Raw genomic sequence first — 23319 nt, forward strand, 5'->3', positions numbered from 1 at the left:
TTTTATTTTCAATGGTCTGAACAGAGAAAAACATGGGCTTGAAGTTGGAACAAAGGAAAATACTGTGCTTGGATTCCCGTCTTGATAAATATACCTTAATCAGCACAGTAGGTGCCACATAAAATCGGTCCCTTTCAATATGTTTCATGAAAAGAAAACTGTCTGGCTTCATTTTAAAAAGTGCGAGGTAGACTGTGTGTGTTCGTCTGACAAACAGCATGCGATCCAAAGGCTCATGACAAATGGAATCTATAATAATGCGGGTTAAATGAAAAACAGCGCGCTCAACTTTTTACACCAGTAGGGGTGAATGAAACTACAACTCACTGTCAAAAATATTCCATCTCCTCCCTCTCAAAACCCCACTGCGTCATTGAGTCTAGTAGAAGAAGACCAAGCTAGATGTAGGTTGTTGACTCACGGTTTGATCGGACCATTTTATGTGAAAAGTGTGATGATTTGTCCATTCCATGTGGCAAATTTGTGGTAATTTGCATTGATTTCAGTGACTGCAAAATCTGTCTATCATACTGTCTGTGGCTGTGTGCATCCATGGTGACTGCTAGTGTGGTACGCAGCCCCACTGTTTACAGACTCCAGCAGAATACTTGTTAAGCTGACTTGCCTGTATGTACTCCATGTGCTGCACTCTGTTGTGCTCTGCAGACTGTTATGCCATACAGCCAGGTCTTATTTCCATTTGTAAACTCTGGGGAAAACTCCTTCATTAATGAGCTCAAGTGAACTCAGCTGGAATGTTTTTATTGTGGCTGCTGTGTGACTGGACTGATTTCCCCCTTCTCTAAATTGACACAAAAATGCAGCTATAGAGAAAAATGTTAATGAATGCAGTTCTCTTCATATCATATATATGTTTATATATGAAATATATAGTATATAAAATGTCATGTAATGAAGTCACTTCCATGTGGCAAAAGGAGTTCTGACAGTTCAATGCAGTATTTATTAATTTGGGGAATGCTTAAAATAACCTGAACAAATTTCATTAGCCACACTGCTCCCTCATGTTCTACCAGATGATCGGCCTGCTTGGTTATGCAATGAACAGAATGTTGCTTTAATCCATGTTGGCAAACTTGTCTAGATCTTCCAACACAGTCTCACCAAATTTTGGGAAAACACTGAAACGTAGATCACAAATTAAGTGAAGATTACCAATTACCAATGACAATACTATCAATTGGACATGCCCTTTTCATGTGTTTGTCATCCATAAAGGTTACCTAACAGTCAGGTTTATCCAAGTAAAACAACTTTGGTTAAGATTAGGTTTAAGGTTGCTGTTGATTCTAGCCAGCTATAATAATTTGGTTGAGGTTAGGGTAAGGTTTTGGCCATGGTTAAATAAGAACTAAATAAACCTTTGCTGAAAATGAAAACCCATTAATGCCTTACTTTCCACTGCATATTTCAATGTCAAACTACTGCCTGTTTCTGCTCGTGTCTCCTCCACTTAATCCTACCATGGCGGGGAAAAGTATTTCTCTCACTGTTTGTCTAAAATGCATGTATTTGCATTTTAAGACACTGTGCTCATTTCACAACATTTCTCAGCGCTAGCGAGCACCGCCGAAGGGCTAAGGAAGTGCAAAGGTGGAATCGGGGGGGGGGCCCCATAAACAGAAAGGGGAACATCGGATGGAATATCGGCACTGTGATCCATGATGCAATCAGAGAACCAGGCGGAGGATTGTCAGCAATTTCACTACAGAATCACGACAAAAAAGGCGTTTCAACGATTCCACGGTGGGCTTGTAAATGAAAAAAAAAAAAAAAAGAAGGAAGGGGAACATCAGCATTTCCACAACGTAACGTCAGAAAAAAGGGCATAATAGAAGCTTTTGGGGAATTTTGCGGCGGGATAGCGGAACAAAGCGGCGGAGCGTTTGGGATTCCGCGTCGGGGGGGCGGGGGGGACGCTTTGAAGAGGACGCCGCGGAATTGGTAACGATGGAGGATTCTTGGCAGGAGTCCCCAGTGGCACTGTGGCATGGGATCTGTCCACTCTGTCCTCATTAAAACAGCCCAATACCTCATGCGTTTGAGGGACGAAGGATACAGAGAGAGAGAGAGAGAGAGAGAGAGAGAGAGAGAGAGAGAGAGAGAGAGAGAGAGAGAGTGTGTGAGGCAAGAGAAAGAGAGGGAAAAGAAGCGAGAGGAAGCGAAACACAGCACTTTCGCAGTTTGTCATGATGTAAATTAATGATAGGTATTTTTAGCCGGGGATCTAATCATCATGCGTGTGTGGCTGGATCTCCGGCAAGTGAAACAGGGAGGGGAAAAAAAAGAGAGGGGAGGAAATAAATGAGAAAACGTCTAATTTTCTTGAACAGCATGAGGTAGATGTGTGGGTTTGCAGTTGTTTTTACGCATCTCAGCAGAAAATTAGTTTGGCCGGCGTTTCAGCGTTGTACAGCGGGAGTCTGGGCAAACTTATCATTTATAAGGACGTCAATGTGTCTCGAGATGAGGGTGCTAATCAGTCACCTGTTTTTTTTGTTGTTTTTTTTCAATCGGAAACACAAAAAAAGCAGCGAACCGTTAATCTCCCATTAGGAATGAACACGAGCCTGTTTGCCAAAAAAGAAAGAAAAAAAGACTGAAAATTCACATCCTTGATCAGTTCTCCCAATATGTGCAAAATGAACAAGAGGGATGTGGGACAGATTCAAGCATATGTACCGCTCCAATAAAACAGAGCAAACAGCCCCATGCCTTAAAACACACACACATAAAAAAACGCCAGGATAACACAATGAAGCCGTAAAAACTTCCTATCCATTGTGGCCCTTAATAATTTGACGCCGTTCCTCGTTATCCCTCTCCTAATCATGCCGAGCGCTCCTGTTCCTAGAATATTCATGAGCAGGGGTTCAGCTCTTAGAAAGCTGAATCAGGTCACATTATGCAGATCCGAGCGCGTCTCTCCAGAAAGACAAAAGACCGTATGGCACAGAACCGAGAGGAATATATGCAACTCATAAACAAGGTTAACAGGGGTTAATAATCGCCGCGTCATGCTCTCTCTCTCTCCCCCTCTCTCTCTCATTCATAATGCTTTGCTTATTAGGCCGTTAAAATCTGCATTCATCTTCAGGGGGGGGGGCGACGTGAGAGCATTAAAAATGTATTAGGAGCTTGTCCGCCCCGTGCCACTTATGGGTGTAATTAGTGGCACCTGTTTGTACAACACAACATTTTTTAAAGCTGCCCCTGCCACCGCCTCCCAAATAACAACGCAAAATTAAATCATCGAAGAATACCAGGCCTAATAGCCACATCCGAGGCGAGGGGAGAGAGAAAGAAAAGGGTTGAATAATTAAACTTCCTTTTTAATCTTTAATCTTGGTGATTAATGTCAGTGGAAAAACCTATTTGGCCCTTACACCCGAGGGGAATACTTATGAGCTCGGAGCTTGTAGTTATATGATTACATTTATGGGCATGGTACCGGTGTTAACCTGTGCACCGTTTGGGGCAGCAGGGTCAGTCAAGTGGTTGGAGACCCGTCTTTTGTTTGGAGTCCAAGCAAACATTCGTCCCGCTGAAGTGTGCTCGAGCAAGACACAGCTCTTATGGGTGTCGTTCTATAGGTGATCCTGACCTTTGACCTCTCTGTGGAGAGTGGGCGGAAGTGAAAAAAGTTTCCCTACAGCGATCAATACAGTTTTGCATTATTATTAGTCGTAACTCCACAAAATCACATGTGAAAAGCCACATGCGAATCCAAAGCACATATGCTTTTTTGGACACATTGGTTTTCACATGTGAATTTTTTTTTCACGTTGTATTATGACATCACACGAGACAGCTTTTACTTCAGATGTAAAAATTTCAATTTATAGTGTTAAGTGTTTTTGTTTTCTTTTCACATGTTTCCACCTGCCGTTGCATATGACAATATTTATTTAGCATGTGAAAATGTAATATCACATGCAAAAAGACAATTCACAGGTGAATTCACAGGCCATTGTGTCATGGGAAATGTCACATGTTCACATATGAAAACCTCATGACACCCTGAAGAAGGCATGATGCCGAAACATGTTGGTTATCTAGAACAGTGATTCTCAACCTTTTTCATATCGAGGACCCCTAATTTAATACGCATTAGAGCCACGGACCCCCATTTGATGAGATTTTGTCTCGGACCCAAATCTGAGAATATTTTTTATTTTTATTGTTAGATATGATTTTGTCCAGAATTCCATGACTATTTGTATTTTTGGTAGAGAGATAACAGTGAAACTATGATCAAAATAGTCATTCTTCTACATTCTCTAATTGCATTAACGTCTTGTAAATTAAATAATGGTGATGTTTAACAATTCATCAATTTGCTGGGGACCCCCTGGAACCCTCTCAAGGACCCCTGGTGGTCCCCGGACCCCACGTTGAGAACAACTGATCTAGAATAGATATTTTCGTATGGAGAGAAGTGTGCAACCTTCATGATTACTTATTCCCACAGATGAAAACCAACAAATGAATGTGTGTTTTCACATGTGACTTTTTTGTAAGGGCAAGCGTTCAATATGTTCTCTCTGATTCAAGTTCTAAGTGCCAGAGTTCACCTTTTCGACTCTGTAAATATATAAATATTTCTATTTATTTATAAATATAAATATTGGGAATCAAACACCTGACCTTTCATTGCTGACTTTTTTTCTTTACCTGCGGTCGTTGTGAGGATGTCTGTGGTGTTTCGGAGCCCCATGAAGTCGAATTGGTAAAGCCTCCAGTACTTCTGGTCTGATGTCTCCACTGAGTTTCGCTTCCACTTGTATATAATCTCGTCTCGTGGGTAGCCATCTGGAAACCAGACAGAACGTCAGCAATGTGTGTGTGTGTGTGTGTGAGAGAGAGAGAAATACAGATAAAAGGTGAGAGAAGGAGTGAGATATATTAATGCAGGTTTGTTGTATGCTACAGGAAACATGAAATGACAGCATCTATACAGACATTCAGTGATATTGATTGTATTGATTAGTGTTCCTTGTCTTGATGTTTGTAGCTAATGATGTTTGATTGACTTTTTGTATATTTCTCTTTAATATGTTTAGTGTTCTGTATATGGAACTGTTATATTTATATTATTGGTCAATCTTCATGACTCTGAGTGATGATGCCTGATTGACTTGATTGCTAATTATGTGCACCTGTCAGTGTCTACACTTATCCACACCTGCTCTTGGAAATCCATATGGTGTTATTTCATATTTCACATGTTCTGATGAAGGTCTTGTAACGAAAGCTTAATCAATAAACTGGTGTATTTTGCATAGCAGTGTTGCATGGAGCTTTTATTCTGACATTCTGGGATTTTTTCCTCTATTGCACCCACGCTACATTTTTTTTTTTTGCTGTGCAGATTCCCTCCTGTTTGTTATTGATACAATACGTTTTCAAAAGTAATCCAGTAACCTGTGGGCTGCAGAACCACTGAGCAACTTTTATCAATTTGTTTGCATGGAATAGAGTACAAAGCACAAAAAACATCTTACCATATCATTTAGTCGAGTATTAATCTTATTTTCCTTAAAGCAAGAGAAGAAATGTGCCAGTGGAGTGGGATAATTTCACTTGATTCCAATGCAAATCAACCGGTTTCAAGAATCCTCTTGCATCAAGTGACATTTCACTCTCTTGGAAGATCTCCATTATTTCAAGATACTGTCACTTGATTCGAGGAAATTCTTAGAAAATGTGAGACTGCTTTGGAAACAATTGCTGCTTTGGCAGATTTCCTGCCCTTGACTTATTTAAATAGATATATTTTTTTGCAGTGTAATACTATTTTGAAGTGTTAGAGTATTTTTCCATGGAGAGGCCAAGTGGAGCTTACCAGGGCCACGACCTGCTCAAGATGCTTTACAGAGGGGGCCTTGTGGGAGCTTACCCATTCCCACTACCCACGTGTTCAGCATTAAAACTGCAGGATTTAAGCAATTCCTCGCTGGGTAGAGCAACAGTTAAACATTTGTGCACAAAGCACATAAAAAGTAGGATTTCTATGAAGGCTACATCAGTAACATTATACATTAACAATGGTATTTGTATTTAAAAAATAGATCTGGGCTCACTTGACACAAGTTGAAGCAATTACCATGGAAAATTGAGTGACAGTGATAATGAGCAAGTGGATGGCTGGCCTTGTTCGGCCCTGTAGTGGAAATCAGGCTAATTATGTAAATGGTCTCATTTAGAGGATAACCATCTATAACCAAGGAGAGCGATCACCAAGTCCATAATACAATAGAGGCATTTTTTGAGACAGTAATGTAGATAGCAAAAATTATTGCCATCATTATATTTCTTTTGCTTTTTTCCACAATGATGTCTACCGCCGGCAATATTACCATTGTGTTACTACTGTATCTCCATCGCCACAAAATGTTCCCCGTGTTTCATGCCTTTAAAAGCCCCCCGAAGCAACATGTTCTTACACAAAGTCATAAATTACAGTCCTCTGTGGCCTTGGCTCTAATATTCTGCCTGTCTGTCCTCCAAGCAAAGAAGACATGGGATGTCTGCTCCCACCATATATCTGTAAACAAAGTCCAGTTATGAGTACAGTGTCAAGATTTCAGCCAATGATGTATCGTTACGAGAACCCATCCTTCTTTTAAGAGGTGTGTGTGTGTGTGTGTGTGTGTGTGTGTGCGTCAGATATAAATTACTTTTAGATACTTTTCTGTGATTTCCCAAACTTTCTGAAACCCACTTTATTATCCTATGTCAGAAAACCCCACTTATCTACCTACAGTATGTGTGTGTGCATGGGTGTAAGAGGACTTATGTCTAATATTATTCTTCTCCCCCTTCTCTCTGGCGTAGTGTGTTCAGTAAAGATAGGAAGTCATCATAAAGTGAGGGGAAAGAAAAGTGTTTACTCAAAGCAATTTTTCACTTGGGTAGAAAATCTACACTTTTCAGCATGCATAGCTGTATAGAAGGTCAGTAACAGTTAAGCTCCAATGTTAGCAGCTGTGGGAATATGCTTAAACCACAAGCATTAAAGATTACATGCCCAGTTCGATATTGACACCTGTAAATAGGCTTCAATTACTTAGAAGTACAATTTTTAGATGTGGTTTATGTCGTGAACATACTTTATGTTTGTACAGTGTATGTAGTTTAATAATTATTATGGTTTGACTTGCTATTCTTTAAGTGTTTCTCTACTGGAAGGGGCCCGTTTCAGTTGAGCAATCCACTTTATTTTGTCATGTAGGTTCATGGGTCTGGTTTGTTTCTAACCTTGTTCTTCTTTGAGGTACACTTCCTGGTTGAGGCCCAGATGAGCGCGCAATGCGAGAATGCTGCTGCTGTTTAACCTCATTGGACTATACCAAGTGGACTGAATTGGGGAGGGAAGTTGGAATGGGTTTGCTTTATGTAGTTTCTTTTCTTTTATTCTTCCTATGCAGGCAGTTGGGTATTTATCGCCTGTGATTAGATGTTGAAAACAGTGGTGGTAATAATGTTGATAATAGGCCAGTGAAATGACTGTTTAGCTGTTAACTGAAACTCCCCTGCAGCTAAAGGTAATGGTACAGTCCGGAGAGTATTTAAGCCTAGCATTTGGATAATTTGGAGATTAGCTTGTTCTCTAGCACATCATAGTATCTAGTCAGTTAACATCATGGTCTTGTTGTAAACACATCTGATTTGCACACTAGCTAGTAGAAGCTAGCATAAGTAGTGGCTAATAGTTGCATGTTAAAGGAGAATGCAGGTGTCATTTAGAGTTATAGCTACATTTCCCTCAATCATTCTGCAATTCATGCCATATATAAGTAATTTTTTTGTCATTTTCTTGTTTTTTGAAGTTTTAAAATACACCTGCACCTCAAACCTAGCTTGAAATTAACTTCTGGCTAACGGCAAATGAGAAGACATGGATGTGACAGAAGTTTGTATGGCAACGTTTTGAGGGATTAGGGATTATTTCTTGGAGGAGACTTTTCCATTTCTTCCTGTGGGTGTCAGGTGATTGACAGGAGGCAGAGCGTAACGCAATACTGATATGAAAACACTCAACTCGAGCACAATGACAATAACACAATAACAATAAAACAGAAACTTTAACAAAACCAAATTAAGGCTTCATGTTTACTATGATGGATTATCTATCTCGGGCAATTTTCAAGTCTGTGGAAATTGTTTTTCATACTGTACAAAAATGAATGGCAGCAAATGACTTCTTCTGAAGGGAGGAAAACAAGCTCTGATATCTCCAATTATACTGACTGTGTGCTGTCACCAGCAGGAATAATGTAAAGGAGAGAGGCAACTAGACCAGTGATTCTCAACCTTTTTCATATCGAGGACCCCTAATTTATTACGCATTAGAGCCACGGACCCCCATTTGATGAGACTTTGTCTCTTGGACCCAAATCTGAGAATATTTTTAGATAGTTATTGGTTAGATATGATTTTGTCCAGAATTCCTTGACTATTTGTATTTTAGGTAGAGAGATAACAGTGAAACTATGATCAAAACAGTCATTCTTCTACATTCTCTAATTGCATTAACGTCTTGTAAATTAAATAATGGTGATGTTTCACAATTCATCAATTTGACCCCTGGTGGTCCCCGGACCCCACCTTGAGAACCACTGACCTAGACCATTAGCACAAACTAAAAAACACTGGTATTATCCTTAAATAACATTGAAATAGGTAAATTAGCTTGCTGGCTGGTTAGCTAGCTAACAATTTCAAAAACAGCTGTTTGTTCATCTTAACTGATCTGACTCTTCTCAAGCTACAACTTGTAATGCTTTAGAGTTGAGACTAGGGCTAAAGTCACTATTAATTATAACATTACTTAACATACACCTGCATATATATATGCTCTTGATATTTCTCTTTTCTAGCCTGGTTGTTATATATCTAGCCATTATTTTCACATAGCCAATTCTCTAAAGGGCCTCCATGCTGGCCAACATTTGCGATGCAACAGCAAAGCTTCTATAGATGTATGTGCAATAAAAAGGGTAAATGTTGTACCAGTTAAGTATCAGGCACAGCCGAGTGCCGTGGACAGCGCCCAACTACAAACAATGACCGTAAATAACGCCTTCCTGGGTATTACGGCATTTGTATTGTGTGGTTGCCAATGCATGTGTTGTCCAAAAAGTTTTCTCCAAAGTATTATACATACATAAAAGAAACAGGAGAAAGCAAGACAGATTGCCAAGTAGCTCCCTTGTTACAAAGAGTTGGCACAGTAACCGATATGGGCATTAGAAACATGCTTGAAACGACTCTTTGACCATTCATATTGCTTGGCTGAAGCTTGTATAATATGCCTTTAAGGAATATGTCTGCTATTGCAAGAATATTGAGAATTACTAAGAACGTATTGGACGTGAGGCTATCAACGCGTTCATAATGTTTATATATCTCAATAAATGGATTACAGCCATAATGGGGAGACAGAACATTTTAAAAGCCTTTTAAACAAGCTTCCTAAGGCTCATACACTATCATAGCACGTTACAGCCACATGTCTTGAGTGGAAAATCTCTCTTGGGCGGGGGGTTAAAGAGGTTGATAGTATATAAGAAAAGACTGTGTTAGGGTATTGGATAAGAGTGCGGGGTGAGCGTGGCAGACTGCTTCATTATCAGATGTCAGCCTGATGTACAACGACTGAGAGAGACAATAAGTCACCTCTGATCTGCCTCTTCTCCCGCCTCCTTTGCACCAGATCTTCATCTCACAAACCATCTGCCAGAGAATATGTAATTTGTAGGCAGGCAGCATGTTTATGCAAAACAGACTGACGAGACCTGAGTGAAACACTTGCTGTTCAGTTAGTTAACGCACTTTGAGCGTCTCCGGTATCTGAGAGCTTTTCATGTTATGTTGTAACTTCAGATTCATATAAATGGTTTCATGTTGGGGGTTTTTTCCAGCCTAGGTCTGAGTGGACTCTGAGCATGTGCATGAATGGTAATAGCGTATGAGTGTTGTGTGCATATCTGGAAATTAGCTTTACATTTTCTAAAAGAGTGTGGAAAAAAAGAGTTGACTTTGATCATGTATGCAGCTATGGATATCGTCTCTGCTGTCTCCAAGGAATATCTCAATAAACATGTTCCAGTATACAGACTTTCGATTTGGACAGTGTTTTAGCTCCATCTCCATTTGTAATTTCCTGTGAATGATCAAGAAATCCTGAATGAAGACACTGATATGAGCTTTTCGGGGGGATTTAGAGTTCCCACTCTGAGACATTCATCCTAAAGACAGTTTCATTTTGCTGCTATCTAGGATTCTAGCTGCATTTGCCATAGTTTATATAGTGCATCTGTTTCATAACTGATGAAATATAACATCATTTTTGCTGAGTGGTCAAATCAAAGAGATACACTGGAAAAAACTGAAACCACTGCTGTTTGAAATTCTGTAACCTACTTGCTGCTTTCTTTTTTGTGTAACTCAGTTTTCTGGAAGGATATCAGAGTTTTCAGGGATTCACACTCATTTTCTGACATTCTACAATGTATTTTCAATGGTTTTGCTTTGTCCGAAGCTCATTAGGTACTTTTTTTTGAAAATGCTGACCAACAAGAAATCATTTATGTACCCTACTTGCCCATCCAGTGCAGCTAGAAACTCAAGATTGGTCCGTTCACAAGGCCACGAACAGAGTGGAACAGGTTGTAATTGCCAGTCCTTTCACTGAAAGCAGAGGCATAATGGGAGCCCATTTGTGGCCGATAGCTCTTTCGCTGCCTAACTTCCAATCTCATCACACTATGAAAAAAATTGTACATGCTCGGAAAATGTTCAATTGATTATCTCAAGTCAGAGCCGAGAAAACGCTCAGAAATGGCCATTAACAAATAATGTCCATTTGCGGTCGCTAACATTTCCAATCAGGTAATTAACATTACCAACTAGTTTGAAGGAGTTTCATTGCAAAAGGAAATCATATCCAAAAAAGACACATACTCCGACAAAATGATTGATTACACTGAATCAATGCTAATTTTAAAGGATAGTAGGAAACTTAAATCACTGGTTGGAATGGTAACAGTTTTGCAGACTGAATCTTAAAGACATGAAATAATGAATCTGAATGAAACGCTTCTAATGCATCCTCTAAAAACTGTCATTTTAATGCTAGATATGTAATCAACATCACGTCTGCAGCCCAGCTCTTATTGAGCTTCCTCAAGGGATGGATGTGTGTGTGCTTAAGTGTACAGTACAGCAGGTGTTAGGTGTATAGGCATCATCAATATGCATGTGTGTTTGTGTGTGTGTGTGTGTGCATGCTATTGCCAATATTCACAGCTGGAGAAGACGAGAGGACAGGAGTGTTCATCCATTGGGAAATTATGGAGTTGCAGCTGGCATTCTGCGTTGATGGTCATCCTAGAGAGGAAGAGAAAGACAGAGAAAGAGAGAGAGAGAGAAAAGGGAGAAAGAGAGAGCGAGGAATTAAAACAAAGATAAAGATATTCCTCGATGTGTTCATGGCCTTCCCAGAGTGCAACCTGTGGGGTGCATCCTGCATTTCTCGCCCGTGGAAACACATGGTATGAATGCACCGTATTCATCATTGCTCATTTCACATACTGTACTTTTTGCAGAAAGCGCGTACGAGATGCCAGGCAGAAACCAGATGGTGCAGGTTCACACTCGGTTGCTTTGTTGATGTGCGAAATCCCTCAAAATGACAGAAGTGTTTAATCATCAGCATCTGATGTCTTTTTGCGAAGGCGGCATTAACTTATAGGTCAAAGCCCAGAGGCGCAAAGCTTCTAAAAACAGGAATACTGACCCATGATCACTGGTTAGGTCACTACGCCATATGTTTTAAGAGAGGAATACGGATCTCAAACCAGCCCTTCTGTCAAAACACAGGCCTGCTTTCACATGCAAAGACTAAAGGGGAAAACTACTCAATTTAAGAAATCATATGGCTAGTCCCTATAGGCCCTGGAAAGCACAGTCAATACTTAGGAACTCAAATCCAAGCAAGAAACCAAAGAGCTAAGGCTGCTGCTAGACTTTGTAGGTGGATCAAAAGAATTGGGAATACACCAATTACAGCTCAGAAAAAATAAATCACCTGGGCAGTAAAATGCTACCAAGGTTTTCTTTAAATAGGCTCAGACTGGGCTTAATCCATGGCAGGAAAACCAGCCAATAAACTTGAACATTTAAAGCAAAAGCTGCACTTTTTGCGGCTGCGAGCCCAGAAATCCAATAAGGGAACGTCAGTAAACCGCACACAGCACGCTCATGTTCACCAACCCGGCCGGCCTGTGATGCTCAATACCAAAAGCAACCAAAAGGGATGATAGAGACAAAAGATCCAACGTTGGTGGGTCCAGTTTTCTCCGGACGGACCGCTGCTCACTGCTGAGTCAGTTTATATTTCGCTCTCAAGTTTCGATTCATCATTTCCTGAAGTGAAGTGTCCATTCGATTTTTCAGTCTACAGCGTCTCAGTTATAGTGCGGCAGCCTCACTTTGTGGACCGATTAAAAACGGGTTTATTTTTCTATAAAAATCTCGCCGAGTGCAGCTCTCTTCCTCAAAATCAAGAACAACTTTTTCAGCGGGTAACAGCTGTCTATCACACTGGCACAGGACTTGCAGGTTGGAGACTAGGAGAGGGACTCACACTGAGAGGAAGGCTATACTCTTTCTAGCGTGAATGACACCTGCAACACAGGCAGAACTCTCTTTAAGTTCAGGAGCAGAACGCGCTCATGCTGGCTGCTTGGCACTGAAGTTGCTTTCGGATAAGAATCACACCGAGTTCAAACGCTATTTTGCACATAATTCTTGGCCCTTGGAGCACCAGACAGGTTGAGATTTCCCACTTGAGACAAATAAGTGCCGTAACGCTTAGAAAAGTAGCTGATGGTCAATGGAGGTGAAAAAAGCTGATATCAGAGCTTGAGGGATCATAAACTCAGATGCCACTCAAGTTGAAAAGATTCTGTCCACTCGCAATCCTATCACACATACACACATGCACACACACATACCATACACACATGTATGCATCCAGGCATACACACACATACACATAGAAACACAATGACTGCCTGATTGACCCGCAGTATTTTCTTTCTGGACACACAATGAGGCTCTTATTTTGTGGTCAGGGCATATACACCCACAGCACACACACACACACACACACACACACACACACAGCACACAAACTGAATGACCTTCCCTTTCCTCTGTGTCATTCTACTTAGACGGAGAAGCTGTCAGCTACTGGAACAGAAAGACAACATGTTGTGGAAGAAGTTTCTATCCCTCATCTCTGGGAAGCCGCAGCCACTACTCACACATACAAGGTCTTGCGTGAGGATTATATTTTTACACCTTAAAATGACTATGCAGCTTTTCAGCCACGGAGAATATAAAGGAAAAGAACCACAGGGGAAAAAACGATGACATAAATCTCCTTAGTAAAATGATATTATCACTTTTGGCTGTTCTTTTCATGTACTGATTGTATTGAAGCACCATATATACGATGGCAATTTCCTCAGTTTTGCTTAGATGGTGGCAGCATAGTGGTTAGACAAGCAGGCATGGAACCCCAACTGTGTGCGTGTGTGTGTGTGTGTGTGTGTGCCGGCAGTCCTGGTTAAAGTGGTAATCCTCAAATACCTAATTTTTTGGGGGTTTAAACAAGATTAGGTCTAGTAAGGTTATATGTTTTAGGTGTTTGTATGAAGTCAAGTCATTTCAAATAAGGACAGTTTACTCATATTACAGTAAAGTGGTAATCCTGCAAACCTGTTTTTTTTGTCTCCATCTTTTCTGCTCTGCACTTCCCAGAGATCACCTGTCAATCAAACAGTGTGTCCAGTACTGTGACTTTGTCTTTCTCCTTGGATTTTCTGTTGATGCAGTTTGAGTTTCTCTTTGCTTTATCTGTTCAGCCATGTTGGCTATCACTGCTCATGCTAACTACCCAGTTCTTCTTCTGTTTATTCCAAACAAGCAGCTGTTGCTGCTGCCGGACTCGCAGCATGCATCCCTACCTGTGCACCAGAGGATTTTTCCCGGGAAAGACCTAGAGCAGATGTAAAAAATGTTCATCACCTGGACCTAGGTTGAAGTACTATTGTGCTATGTCAATAGAAAGTAGCAAAATGGACATCTATTTATATGAAAATGTTGCTGATTACTTTACAGAAGCTTTTTCTGTTAAATTCCATCTCCTGTACAATATCTCTCATCACCTCAAAGGACATATGATCTCTCTATTTTTTTATAATGCAACTTATTTTTCTTTTCCTTGCATAATCCTCCTACATAAATCCTCAGTGTTTTTCTCTTGTATTCAGCGGGCTGCCGAAAGGCATGGACTAGCCTTGTGTACATCCTTAAAGGTTGCTGTGAGTACCTGACATATTTTAACCCTCCATCTTCATATTATACTCTCTTCTCTAAATGCCATGATGCACTGTCTATTTTGCTTTTGAAGTAATGTCCTTTCCCCCCCAGTTTTACAGGCAGTGCAGCCATCAACAGCAGTTTTCTTTCACAATACTTCTTTTCCTTAAAGCCTGTTATGTAATTTCCATTTATTTTGTCCTATTTACCAAATCCCATCCTTGCTGGAGGCAATATTGCCCATCTCCACTGCCTCAAAGTTACCACTGTATCATGGCCTGAAATCCCAGAAAAGGAGGCCTACAGTGTTTCCTAGTCTATCGGTGATGGCTCAAAGGGCTCGCAGACATATTTGTTTTGGGTCCCAACATAGTATCTTTAAGGCCCACTGGATACCATTTAGCCAGATTACATTTTCATCTGGCATTAAAATGGGTCTCGTGTCCACATTTAAATCAGATTGGTTTTTCCGATTGCAGTGCACATCACTTACCCTCGTATTATTTACATCCCTTAGTCTGTTCAGCCATGATGGCTATCACTGTTCATGCTAACTTACCCAGTAGTTCTTCTATTTATTCCAAACAAGCAGCTGCTCTGGAAACATAAAACGCATCACTTTCTGTGTGGCAGAATGTGTTCAGAATGCTTTCATGAACTGGGTATAGGTTGAATCAGTATTGTATGGTATCAACTGGTGATGGCGAGTAAAAGTTGTTGATTGTTACTTTAAGCTCTCCTAGTTCGTTTTAAGGTACCATTACAGCTGCATGTGTCCACCTCTTTACTTTGTATGTGTTTCCTAGTAGGATCCACATGCAATCGATTATTATTGTTATCATAGTTGTATATGGATTGGAGTTGCCATTGCATTTACACCTTGGTTGTCTCTGACCACCTCCAGAGGTGGTTTGGGTAATTACATCTTTGATGCATTTACATCTGGATTTTATACATTTTTGCTTCATCCGGATACAATCTGACCAGCCAGGACGCATGTTAATACCAGGTGTAATGGGGGTCTTATACCTCATATCTTGGTCCCTAGGAGATTTTGCTCAATTTGGGTCTTGGTCTGAAAAACAGACATATATGGACTATATGTGGAAAACAATGTGAAGGTGTGTGTTTTCAGGTGTTTCGAAGGCTCTTACCTCAGCGTGTAAAGTATCTTTCCATTGTTCCAGATCCGGAGCAGCTGATTGGGTGTCGTTATCCAATGGGAGTCGGCGTTCTTGGAATTCCTGAAGATGGTGTCGGGGAGCCAGATCAAGCCGACCATGTTGCTGTTCGACGGGGAGAGAGACAAAGAGGGAGAACGGAAGGTACGGGATGAGCGCTGCTGAATTCTTCCAGATTTCTCTGAAATGTATGAAGTGGCTCCGCTTCTCAACAAGAGGATCACACCATATCAGTGTGACAGTGCAAAACACAGCGCATCAATCGGTTTGCTTCATTAATTACAGGCTTCTTTCAAAAAAGGGAATAGAATTTTGGTCTCAAAGGCGATAACTACGGTATGAAAATGTTGAAACAAAATGAAAAGTAAAGGATGAAAAGTAAGTCATTGCAGTTAATTGGAGTTACATTAGCATTAGGAGTTACACATTTACTATTTTATCATATTCCATGTTTTAATCAGTATCATCACAAAGCCTTCAGCAAAATCCACTACCTGTTGAGAGTCAGAATCCGCATGCTGCTGCTGTTATAACGCAGACGGGTGTCCACCCAAGTCTGGGCGAAGATAATATCGATCTGGTACTCCTGGGGGGAGAGAGAGAGAGAAAAGAAGAAAAAAAGAGTCAAAGCACTGATGTGTCCTGTTAAAAGTAGCAGAGAGACAGAAATAGAATCGTATGTGGTGGATCCTGATCCAGTTCTCCTGGAGGGGCAGGGAAAATGTGTTTGTTTGAACACAAATGTGTCCACATCAAAGAAAGTAGGGAAGCAGCGCAGCACTCGTTGGAAACACTTCATGCACACATTATGCTTTTGATATGGAAATTGAAGAACAATGGCTCGCAAATGGTTTACTTCAGCACATTGTTTCACCCCAGCTATGACCCAACTCCTAATTGTGAAAAGTTCTAGCCTAAGAATATTACATTATATAAGAATCGGTATCTCTTTATTTAGCAGGTAAACTAAATGTCAAAGATGTTGTCTTGAAGGAATATATAGAGACTTCTGTGCGTCTACTTTGGGACAACATTGATTTCTTTTATACTTTTCAGCACACAATATGTTAAAGCCCTGGAAAATAGATTTGAATTCCCTTTATTTTGCCCTCATGTCAAAGTTGAGTGTGTTTTTACCCATTCGCCAAGGTTTGAAGGAGCATAAAGGCCATTTGCAGGATAGAAAAACATTTTTTTGGAGAGGTATCTGAAGTGTCCTTAGCTCTATTTCAGGTTTGGGTCAGCATGGAATTGCAGAAATCAAATGAACCTGCGATACGCTGCACATAAACAATGGATACTTGGATACTCTTACTAGTGAACATGGAGGAGCAGGTAGAGTAGCTCAAATGTCATGCATCATCTCTAGTGAAGTAAGAAAGCACTCCGGTTCCTTTGCACTGGAACAGACCGCACAATGTGAAAGGGATTTATAAATGGATAAGAGAGCCAATATGACAGAAGGATGATGAAGAAGGGTCAACAAATTATTGCCTGTTACATAATACGCCCTCTGTCAATCATGTGAATAAAAAGCCTGGTGTGGAGTTGTGGTCAGAGGAAGAGTTATTTGTGGAGAGGCAGTTTACTTTCTAGGAAATTTTACAGGTTATACTGCACTTAGTCCTGTGGCCAGAGAACTCAAAGTGACTCTGAACACAGATATACCAGCGGGAATCCTGACCGATTTTTTTGAATTTGGCATCGGTCCAGTCCGGTCTTGAATGTGGTCCAACCAAAGGGCTTAAAGCACATGGAGTATCAATACAGGGTTTGCCTCAAAAATCTCAGAACAACCACAGCTGGTGCCATGATGGACGCTCACTGGAGAATTGGGGAGTGTCAAATAATGGCTAAATCTAACAACCAGGCTAGAAACAGAGATATACCTGAAAAAGACTGTAATGTTAATCTTTACTGTGAATCTTTACATTGATTATGGGTAGTTGGGCGCTGTCGACAGCCTCATACTTACCCCATACATACCCCACATCACAGCTGTAGCCATAATCACACTCTAAAGAACTCTCTCTGGGGTATTACTGCTATATTGGGACAACATTTATATTTTTACTGCACAGACCACTATAGAGGCTTTGCAGCATCATCAATCTTGGCCATTGGCTATGCAAAAAAAAAAGCTAAATACAACCAGGCTTGAAAAAGAGAGATAATATCTGGAAAGGCTATTACTAACCTATGTTGTGTTGAAAGGTAACATGAATGTGCCATATGTTGGAGTACACACGCACAAAATCACATCATACAGCACACACACCAATTCCTGACTTTGTGACCTTTTCTAAAAAACAGACAGACGGAACCTGACCTTCCTGATACATCTGTAACCAGAGTCCCCTTTGTCACCTGTCGCCTGTGTGACCTTTGTGGGATAATGATAGGGAGACATACGCTGATGGTAACACGTCCATAATTCAACGCACAGGCAGCAACAGGGAGCCGTAAAGTGTTGCATATCACGCCGGGCGGAAATTAACTCGCATGGCAATCCCCTTATGGGGATTTTCTATTTCCACGGTGTCCTTTTGGGGACTACACCTACAAGACAAGGCACTGAAGCAGGTCCATTATTCATGGCCGTTATATGCAAAACAATGAACCGAGTGTTCTGAGATATCCGACTGAAATTAACTACAGAGGCTTGCATAATTCCCCTGGGAATCTGACTCAAAGTCAGAAACTGAAGGCACTTAGTGAGTCCATTACTCAAGGCTATTGACATTAAACAATGAAGCGAAGACCTGCAGGTGAGATTATCTAGTTTGACTTGTGTATTCCCTGTTGGGACAGCCAACACAAAGTCAAAGACTGAGAGTAGCAAGTTCATTATTTGGGGTATAAATATTTTATTTTCGGGCTTAAAATATTCAGGGTGTGATAAACTGTAAATAAATTTCCCTCCTGTCCCTGACTGAGTTTTACGTTGTAGACATTAGCTATAGGGAGCGGTACGAAACCAGCACACTATGAAAAATTAATCATTTCTTATGTGAGATTTGAACCCATTTTACTGTAAAGGGCAAACACTGAAGGTGCAGCGCATGAAACATTTGAGGCAGGTGACTCAAGTGTGCATGCTGAAAGAAGCCTCCTTTTCCAACTTTTGATAGTGTTTGTGGTTCTTTACACTCACTATATGTATCTGTATCAAATGAAGCCTACACACCAGCTTGGATGTCAGATAGGCTGCTGTGATTTTCCCTCTGCACACTGTAGACATGAGCAAGGAAACTTCCTATAACCAAGGAGGGTAAAATCATCAAAATTGGCCCTGGCATTCGCTCCCTTTGGGAATGCAAATCCGAGTGAGGATCTGATGATATGAGTCCATTATTAAAGGCGAAAGATGTTGACAGCAAAGTAAGTCTGGCTGAAATTAATTAGCTTGACTCGAACAGCGTCAGAACAAATAGCTTCCTCCTTATCCAGCCTCATCATTTTTGCATGGGGGTGGATGGCTCCTTACCAATTACAGTCTCCGCTCAATCACATTTTCCACATCTATGTACAGCAACATTTCCCGAGAGGGCAGATAAACCGTTTTCAAAACTTTTTTTTTTTGTTTTGGTGGAGCTTGATGCCGATCTGAATCATCGCGCATACTGAGCCAGGCACAATTCAAACTTTTCAAACCTTAAACTTCCAGCTCGAACCGTGGCTTTATTGGCGAAAAGGGAATAATAAAGTAATTAAATGAGTAATTAACATGAGTCATCCACCATTCCCACTGATTCCTCGTTCCATTTGCTGATGTGGGGACATGTAGAGATTTAAATGAACAAATGAAAATTAAACAGCAAAAGCTAGGAAACATTTTCTTTCTGTGTGTGTGTGTGTGTGTGTGTGTTTCCCTCCCTTCCGCTGGTTTCCTCAGCGAACTTACAAGTAAAAGTCGGTCCAGCCCGTTTCGCCCCGTCATAAATATTTCACCATTACAACTGACTCATAATGGACTCTACTCTGCTTCAATGCTGATCAACTAGAATCCACTGCGCTCCAGAACACTGTCTTGCATTCTTACTGTATTCTGCTTTGCAGCGAGAGGGAATCTCAAACTTAAGCGCAGATCACTGACTAATGTATTTCTCGAGGCGAAACCGATGCCGCATAGTCGGTATAAATATTTATAAGTGAAATATTTATATCCCCAGACCTTGGCAAATTGGTCGCTGGACTACATTTTGAATCCCCGAAGAAGAAGAAGGGAGAAGAAAAACACGGGGAGCGCTCGATTTGTCTAATCTTGCGAGCGCTGTGTCCACTTCTGGGACGGTCTGACACAGCAAACCAAACACATCTTTAGTCGTTCATATCATCTGGAATGATGTTTTAAATATTTACATCGTTGATCCTCGTAACCCTCGCATCCATACCCTCCCCTCTCCCGCCCCAAACACAGACACACACGTACACACGATCTATGACCCCAGAATGCATTGCTTTTGTTTTATCCTACAGGCAGCCTCGCAGTGATGCTCCTTTTGCGTGTGATGGGCAGAAATAACTATAAACACAACCATTCAAACATCGCTCAGGGGTAACGATGAACTTCTGTCAAACGAGTAATAAACAACACTGTGCGGTACCTGCGGATATGAGTGGCATTTTGAAGATCGTTTCATTTCTGTGTGTGTGTGTGTGTGTGTGTGTGGGGGGGGGGGGGGGTTGTTGTTGTAACAACCTAAACAAGCTAATTCAGTAAACATGCTTTTGTCTTGTTCGTTCCCGAGAATCAATAGAAAGACCTTTTGAGAGAAACAAAAGAAATCATTTGCATCCCTGGCTATTGTTACTGTAATTTTGTTTGTGCGGAAGGAAGGAAGGAAGGAAGGAAGGAAGGAAGGAACACAAGATGAAAAATGACCCAAACTGTCGTCCTCGCTTCACTGAGCGTCTGGCCTGAGGTCCAATCAGCACCTGTTTTTTCCTTTGTCTCTCAGAAGGAGAAAGAACAGCCAAAACAAGTACTTTACTTTTACTATTATTATTATTATTATTATTATGATTATTATGATTATTATTATTAGCATTAGTAGTAGTTATAGTAGAAGTAGTACATGTAGCAGTAGCTGTGGTACTAGTTGTAGTAGTCTAGTAGTGGTAGTAGTAGTGGTAGCAGGCAGGGCTGTAGTACTTGAGTCCGGTCTCGGTCTCGAGACCAGACTCAAGACCGATTTTTGAAGGTCTTGGTCTCGTCTCGGACTTGTAGTGAATATGACTCGGTCTTGAATCGGTCTCGGATTAATTAACGTTACATAATATTATTGTATAATCTCTTCTAAGAAAGTGACCAGCAGCGAATGATACAATTTTCACAGTTGATAAAGTTATGCGTCACCGAAAGGTTTAGTGACTGCTGATTGGTGATATGCCAACTACCCAACCAATGACTTTGTTTTGATAAAAAAAAAAAAACAACAACAACTCACCATGTCCATATGTAACGTTACTCCTGCTCTCGCTCTGTCTTTCTCGTTTTTGCCTTCTTAAATTACAGATAAGAATATTTTCAATCAAGCAGTGCTGAGAGCAGCATATGGTTGTGGAGCAGTAAGAAAAAGTAGGTGAAATAGATTAATCCATTTCTAGTTAAGTAAAGGTGCAACTACTGTATGTTATGAACATAAACAAGCTGCCTACAATTAATTTTGTCCTCAAAACATGCTAATTTTGTTGAAATGCCTTTAGAAACCTCCCTTCTATTTTAGGCAATAAACAAAAATGTGCTATTTTAGTCAATAAATACAATGGTAGCCTTGGATAACACATTGCTATGGTATTGGTCTCGAATTGGACTCGTAGTTTTGCGGTCTTGGTCTCGACTCGGTCTTGACCCCCCTCTTTCTTGGTCTTGAATCGGACTCGATTCATCAATGACTCGATCTGGACTTGGACTCGACCAAGGCGGTCTCGACTACAGCCCTAGTAGTAGGATGTCTTAAAATACAAATACGGACTCCGTGCATGAAAAGTGAGAGAACTATGTTTTCCCACCATGAAAGGGGTTACATGAAGGAGTGTGATAGTAGTGTGACATTGAAAAAAGTAAGAATGTGGAGGTCAGGGTGTTGGATGGGTGTAAGCATCTGCCTTCAACTCAGATGACCTGGGTTTGTTTCCAACTCAAACCAAGGAGATTTCTACTGTGAGTGAAGTTTTCATTTTTACATAAATCTTTCCTATGACCAAAGCCTTTCCCCAACCTTAACCAAATTGTTTTAGTTGCCTAAACCTAACCATAACCTTAACCAAAGTTGTCTTGCCTAAACGTGACTGTTAGCTAACCTTTTCACATGACGAACAGGTGAGAATGGTGTTATTGTCACATAATCCAATTTGTGGTGAAAAACACTGTCAGAGGAAGAGAAGGAAAAAGAAAGAGGCGCTAGGAAAGGAAGTAAAGAGAGGAGAGCAGGAAACGGGGAAATGGAATGGAGAAAACGAGAGGATAGTGGTGAAGAGAAATGATAAAGATTAAAGGAGGAAGAAGGAGAGGAGGAGGAGGAAGTAGAAACGGGAGAAGATCCAGTAATCCAGTATGCTATGAGTAATATGATTTTTTTTCCCTCTTTTTAATAAACTAACTGTCCTGAGAGGAACAAGTCTGAAGGGAATTGTACACAGGGCAACCTGTGGGGCATCTCTGGGGAGCAGCAGTGCCCAAGGACCTACAGTACATTAGCTCTGATGTGCCGTTACCAACCAGCTCGCTGCCAGGAAACATTTGAATAGATTTTCGGGTCTCCCTTTGTCTCCACTCCCTAGGACCATTGCTCATCTTTTGTGTGTTTCCCCCAAAACTTGCCTCGTGTATGACAATCCTTATAATAATGAATACCTTTTGATTGTATTCTAGAATGAGTTTTATGTTGAGGGCAGAAGGCTGATTTCGCCCCTTAGTTAGTTTGTTTGTCTGTCTGTCAGCAGGATATCTTAAAAACGTATGAATGGATTTCCATGAGATTTGGTGGACAGATTGGCCCTGGGTCAAGGAACAACCGATTCAGTTTTGGCAGTGATCTTCCATTAGATGAGTATTGTTTTTTTAGCCATAACTGACACTAATGGAGAATGTATGTTTGCAGGGTCAAGAAATCAGTGTAACTTAAAATCTAAAGGTCCCATATTCTACACGTTCCAGGGTTTTATTTTCTGTCTTGAGGTCCATTCAAAGCTGTGTATGTGGTGTCATGTACCAAAAACACTCTCAATCCATTTTTACACGTTCATTTTCCAGCATCTCTCTGAGCCTTACCAAGAACAGGCTGTTTCTGTCGCTGTGTCTTTAAGGCTCATTAATATTAACGACCCCTCTGTTCCGATTGGCTAACCGTTTCAAGAGTGAAACGTGAGACACCGCGGCCCGGCAGCTACAGGTAGGGAAAACTCTCCGGTAATAAACAATGACAACCGCTCAACTGCTTTGAAAAAAACACTTTGTTAGTCTATTATTTCTTACAAAAATGATAATGAGCGAACCTTTGTGACGCCACAAAGTTACGGAAGTCCAAACGGCTCATTTAGAGGCTCGCTTTTCTAATATGGATTGTGTGGATTTAGTTGGCGACCATGCGTTTTGATACTTTCACCATGTTTAGATAGACCATCCAACTCCTTTGTAATCAAAGAGGCAAGGGAAATCCCGTTTTCCACGATATGGGACCTTTAAGATGTAGGAATGATGTGTTAGGGTGTAACAGCA

General features: G+C 40.8%; 1 protein-coding gene across 2 annotated transcripts in view; it reads right to left on the reverse strand.

Moving 5' to 3' along the window:
• LOC139642863 (gamma-aminobutyric acid receptor subunit gamma-3-like) overlaps positions 1-23319 on the reverse strand; it is a 71253-nt gene that overhangs the window by 17200 nt on the left and 30734 nt on the right. For both annotated transcript variants that reach the window (XM_071517897.1, XM_071517898.1), the window contains 4 exons: positions 16091-16182; positions 15570-15701; positions 11333-11415; positions 4696-4833 (listed from right to left, as the gene is read on the reverse strand). In XM_071517897.1, coding sequence (XP_071373998.1) covers positions 4696-4833; positions 11333-11415; positions 15570-15701; positions 16091-16182 — 445 coding nt within the window. The remainder of the gene's footprint in view (positions 1-4695; positions 4834-11332; positions 11416-15569; positions 15702-16090; positions 16183-23319) is intronic.

This window comes from Centroberyx affinis, unplaced genomic scaffold (assembly GCF_046629955.1).
Source record: "Centroberyx affinis isolate AG114_WGS23_722 - 3 ecotype Tasmania unplaced genomic scaffold, CSIRO-AGI_Caff_v1 ptg000538l_1, whole genome shotgun sequence".
In the NCBI taxonomy this organism is placed as follows: domain Eukaryota; kingdom Metazoa; phylum Chordata; class Actinopteri; order Beryciformes; family Berycidae; genus Centroberyx; species Centroberyx affinis.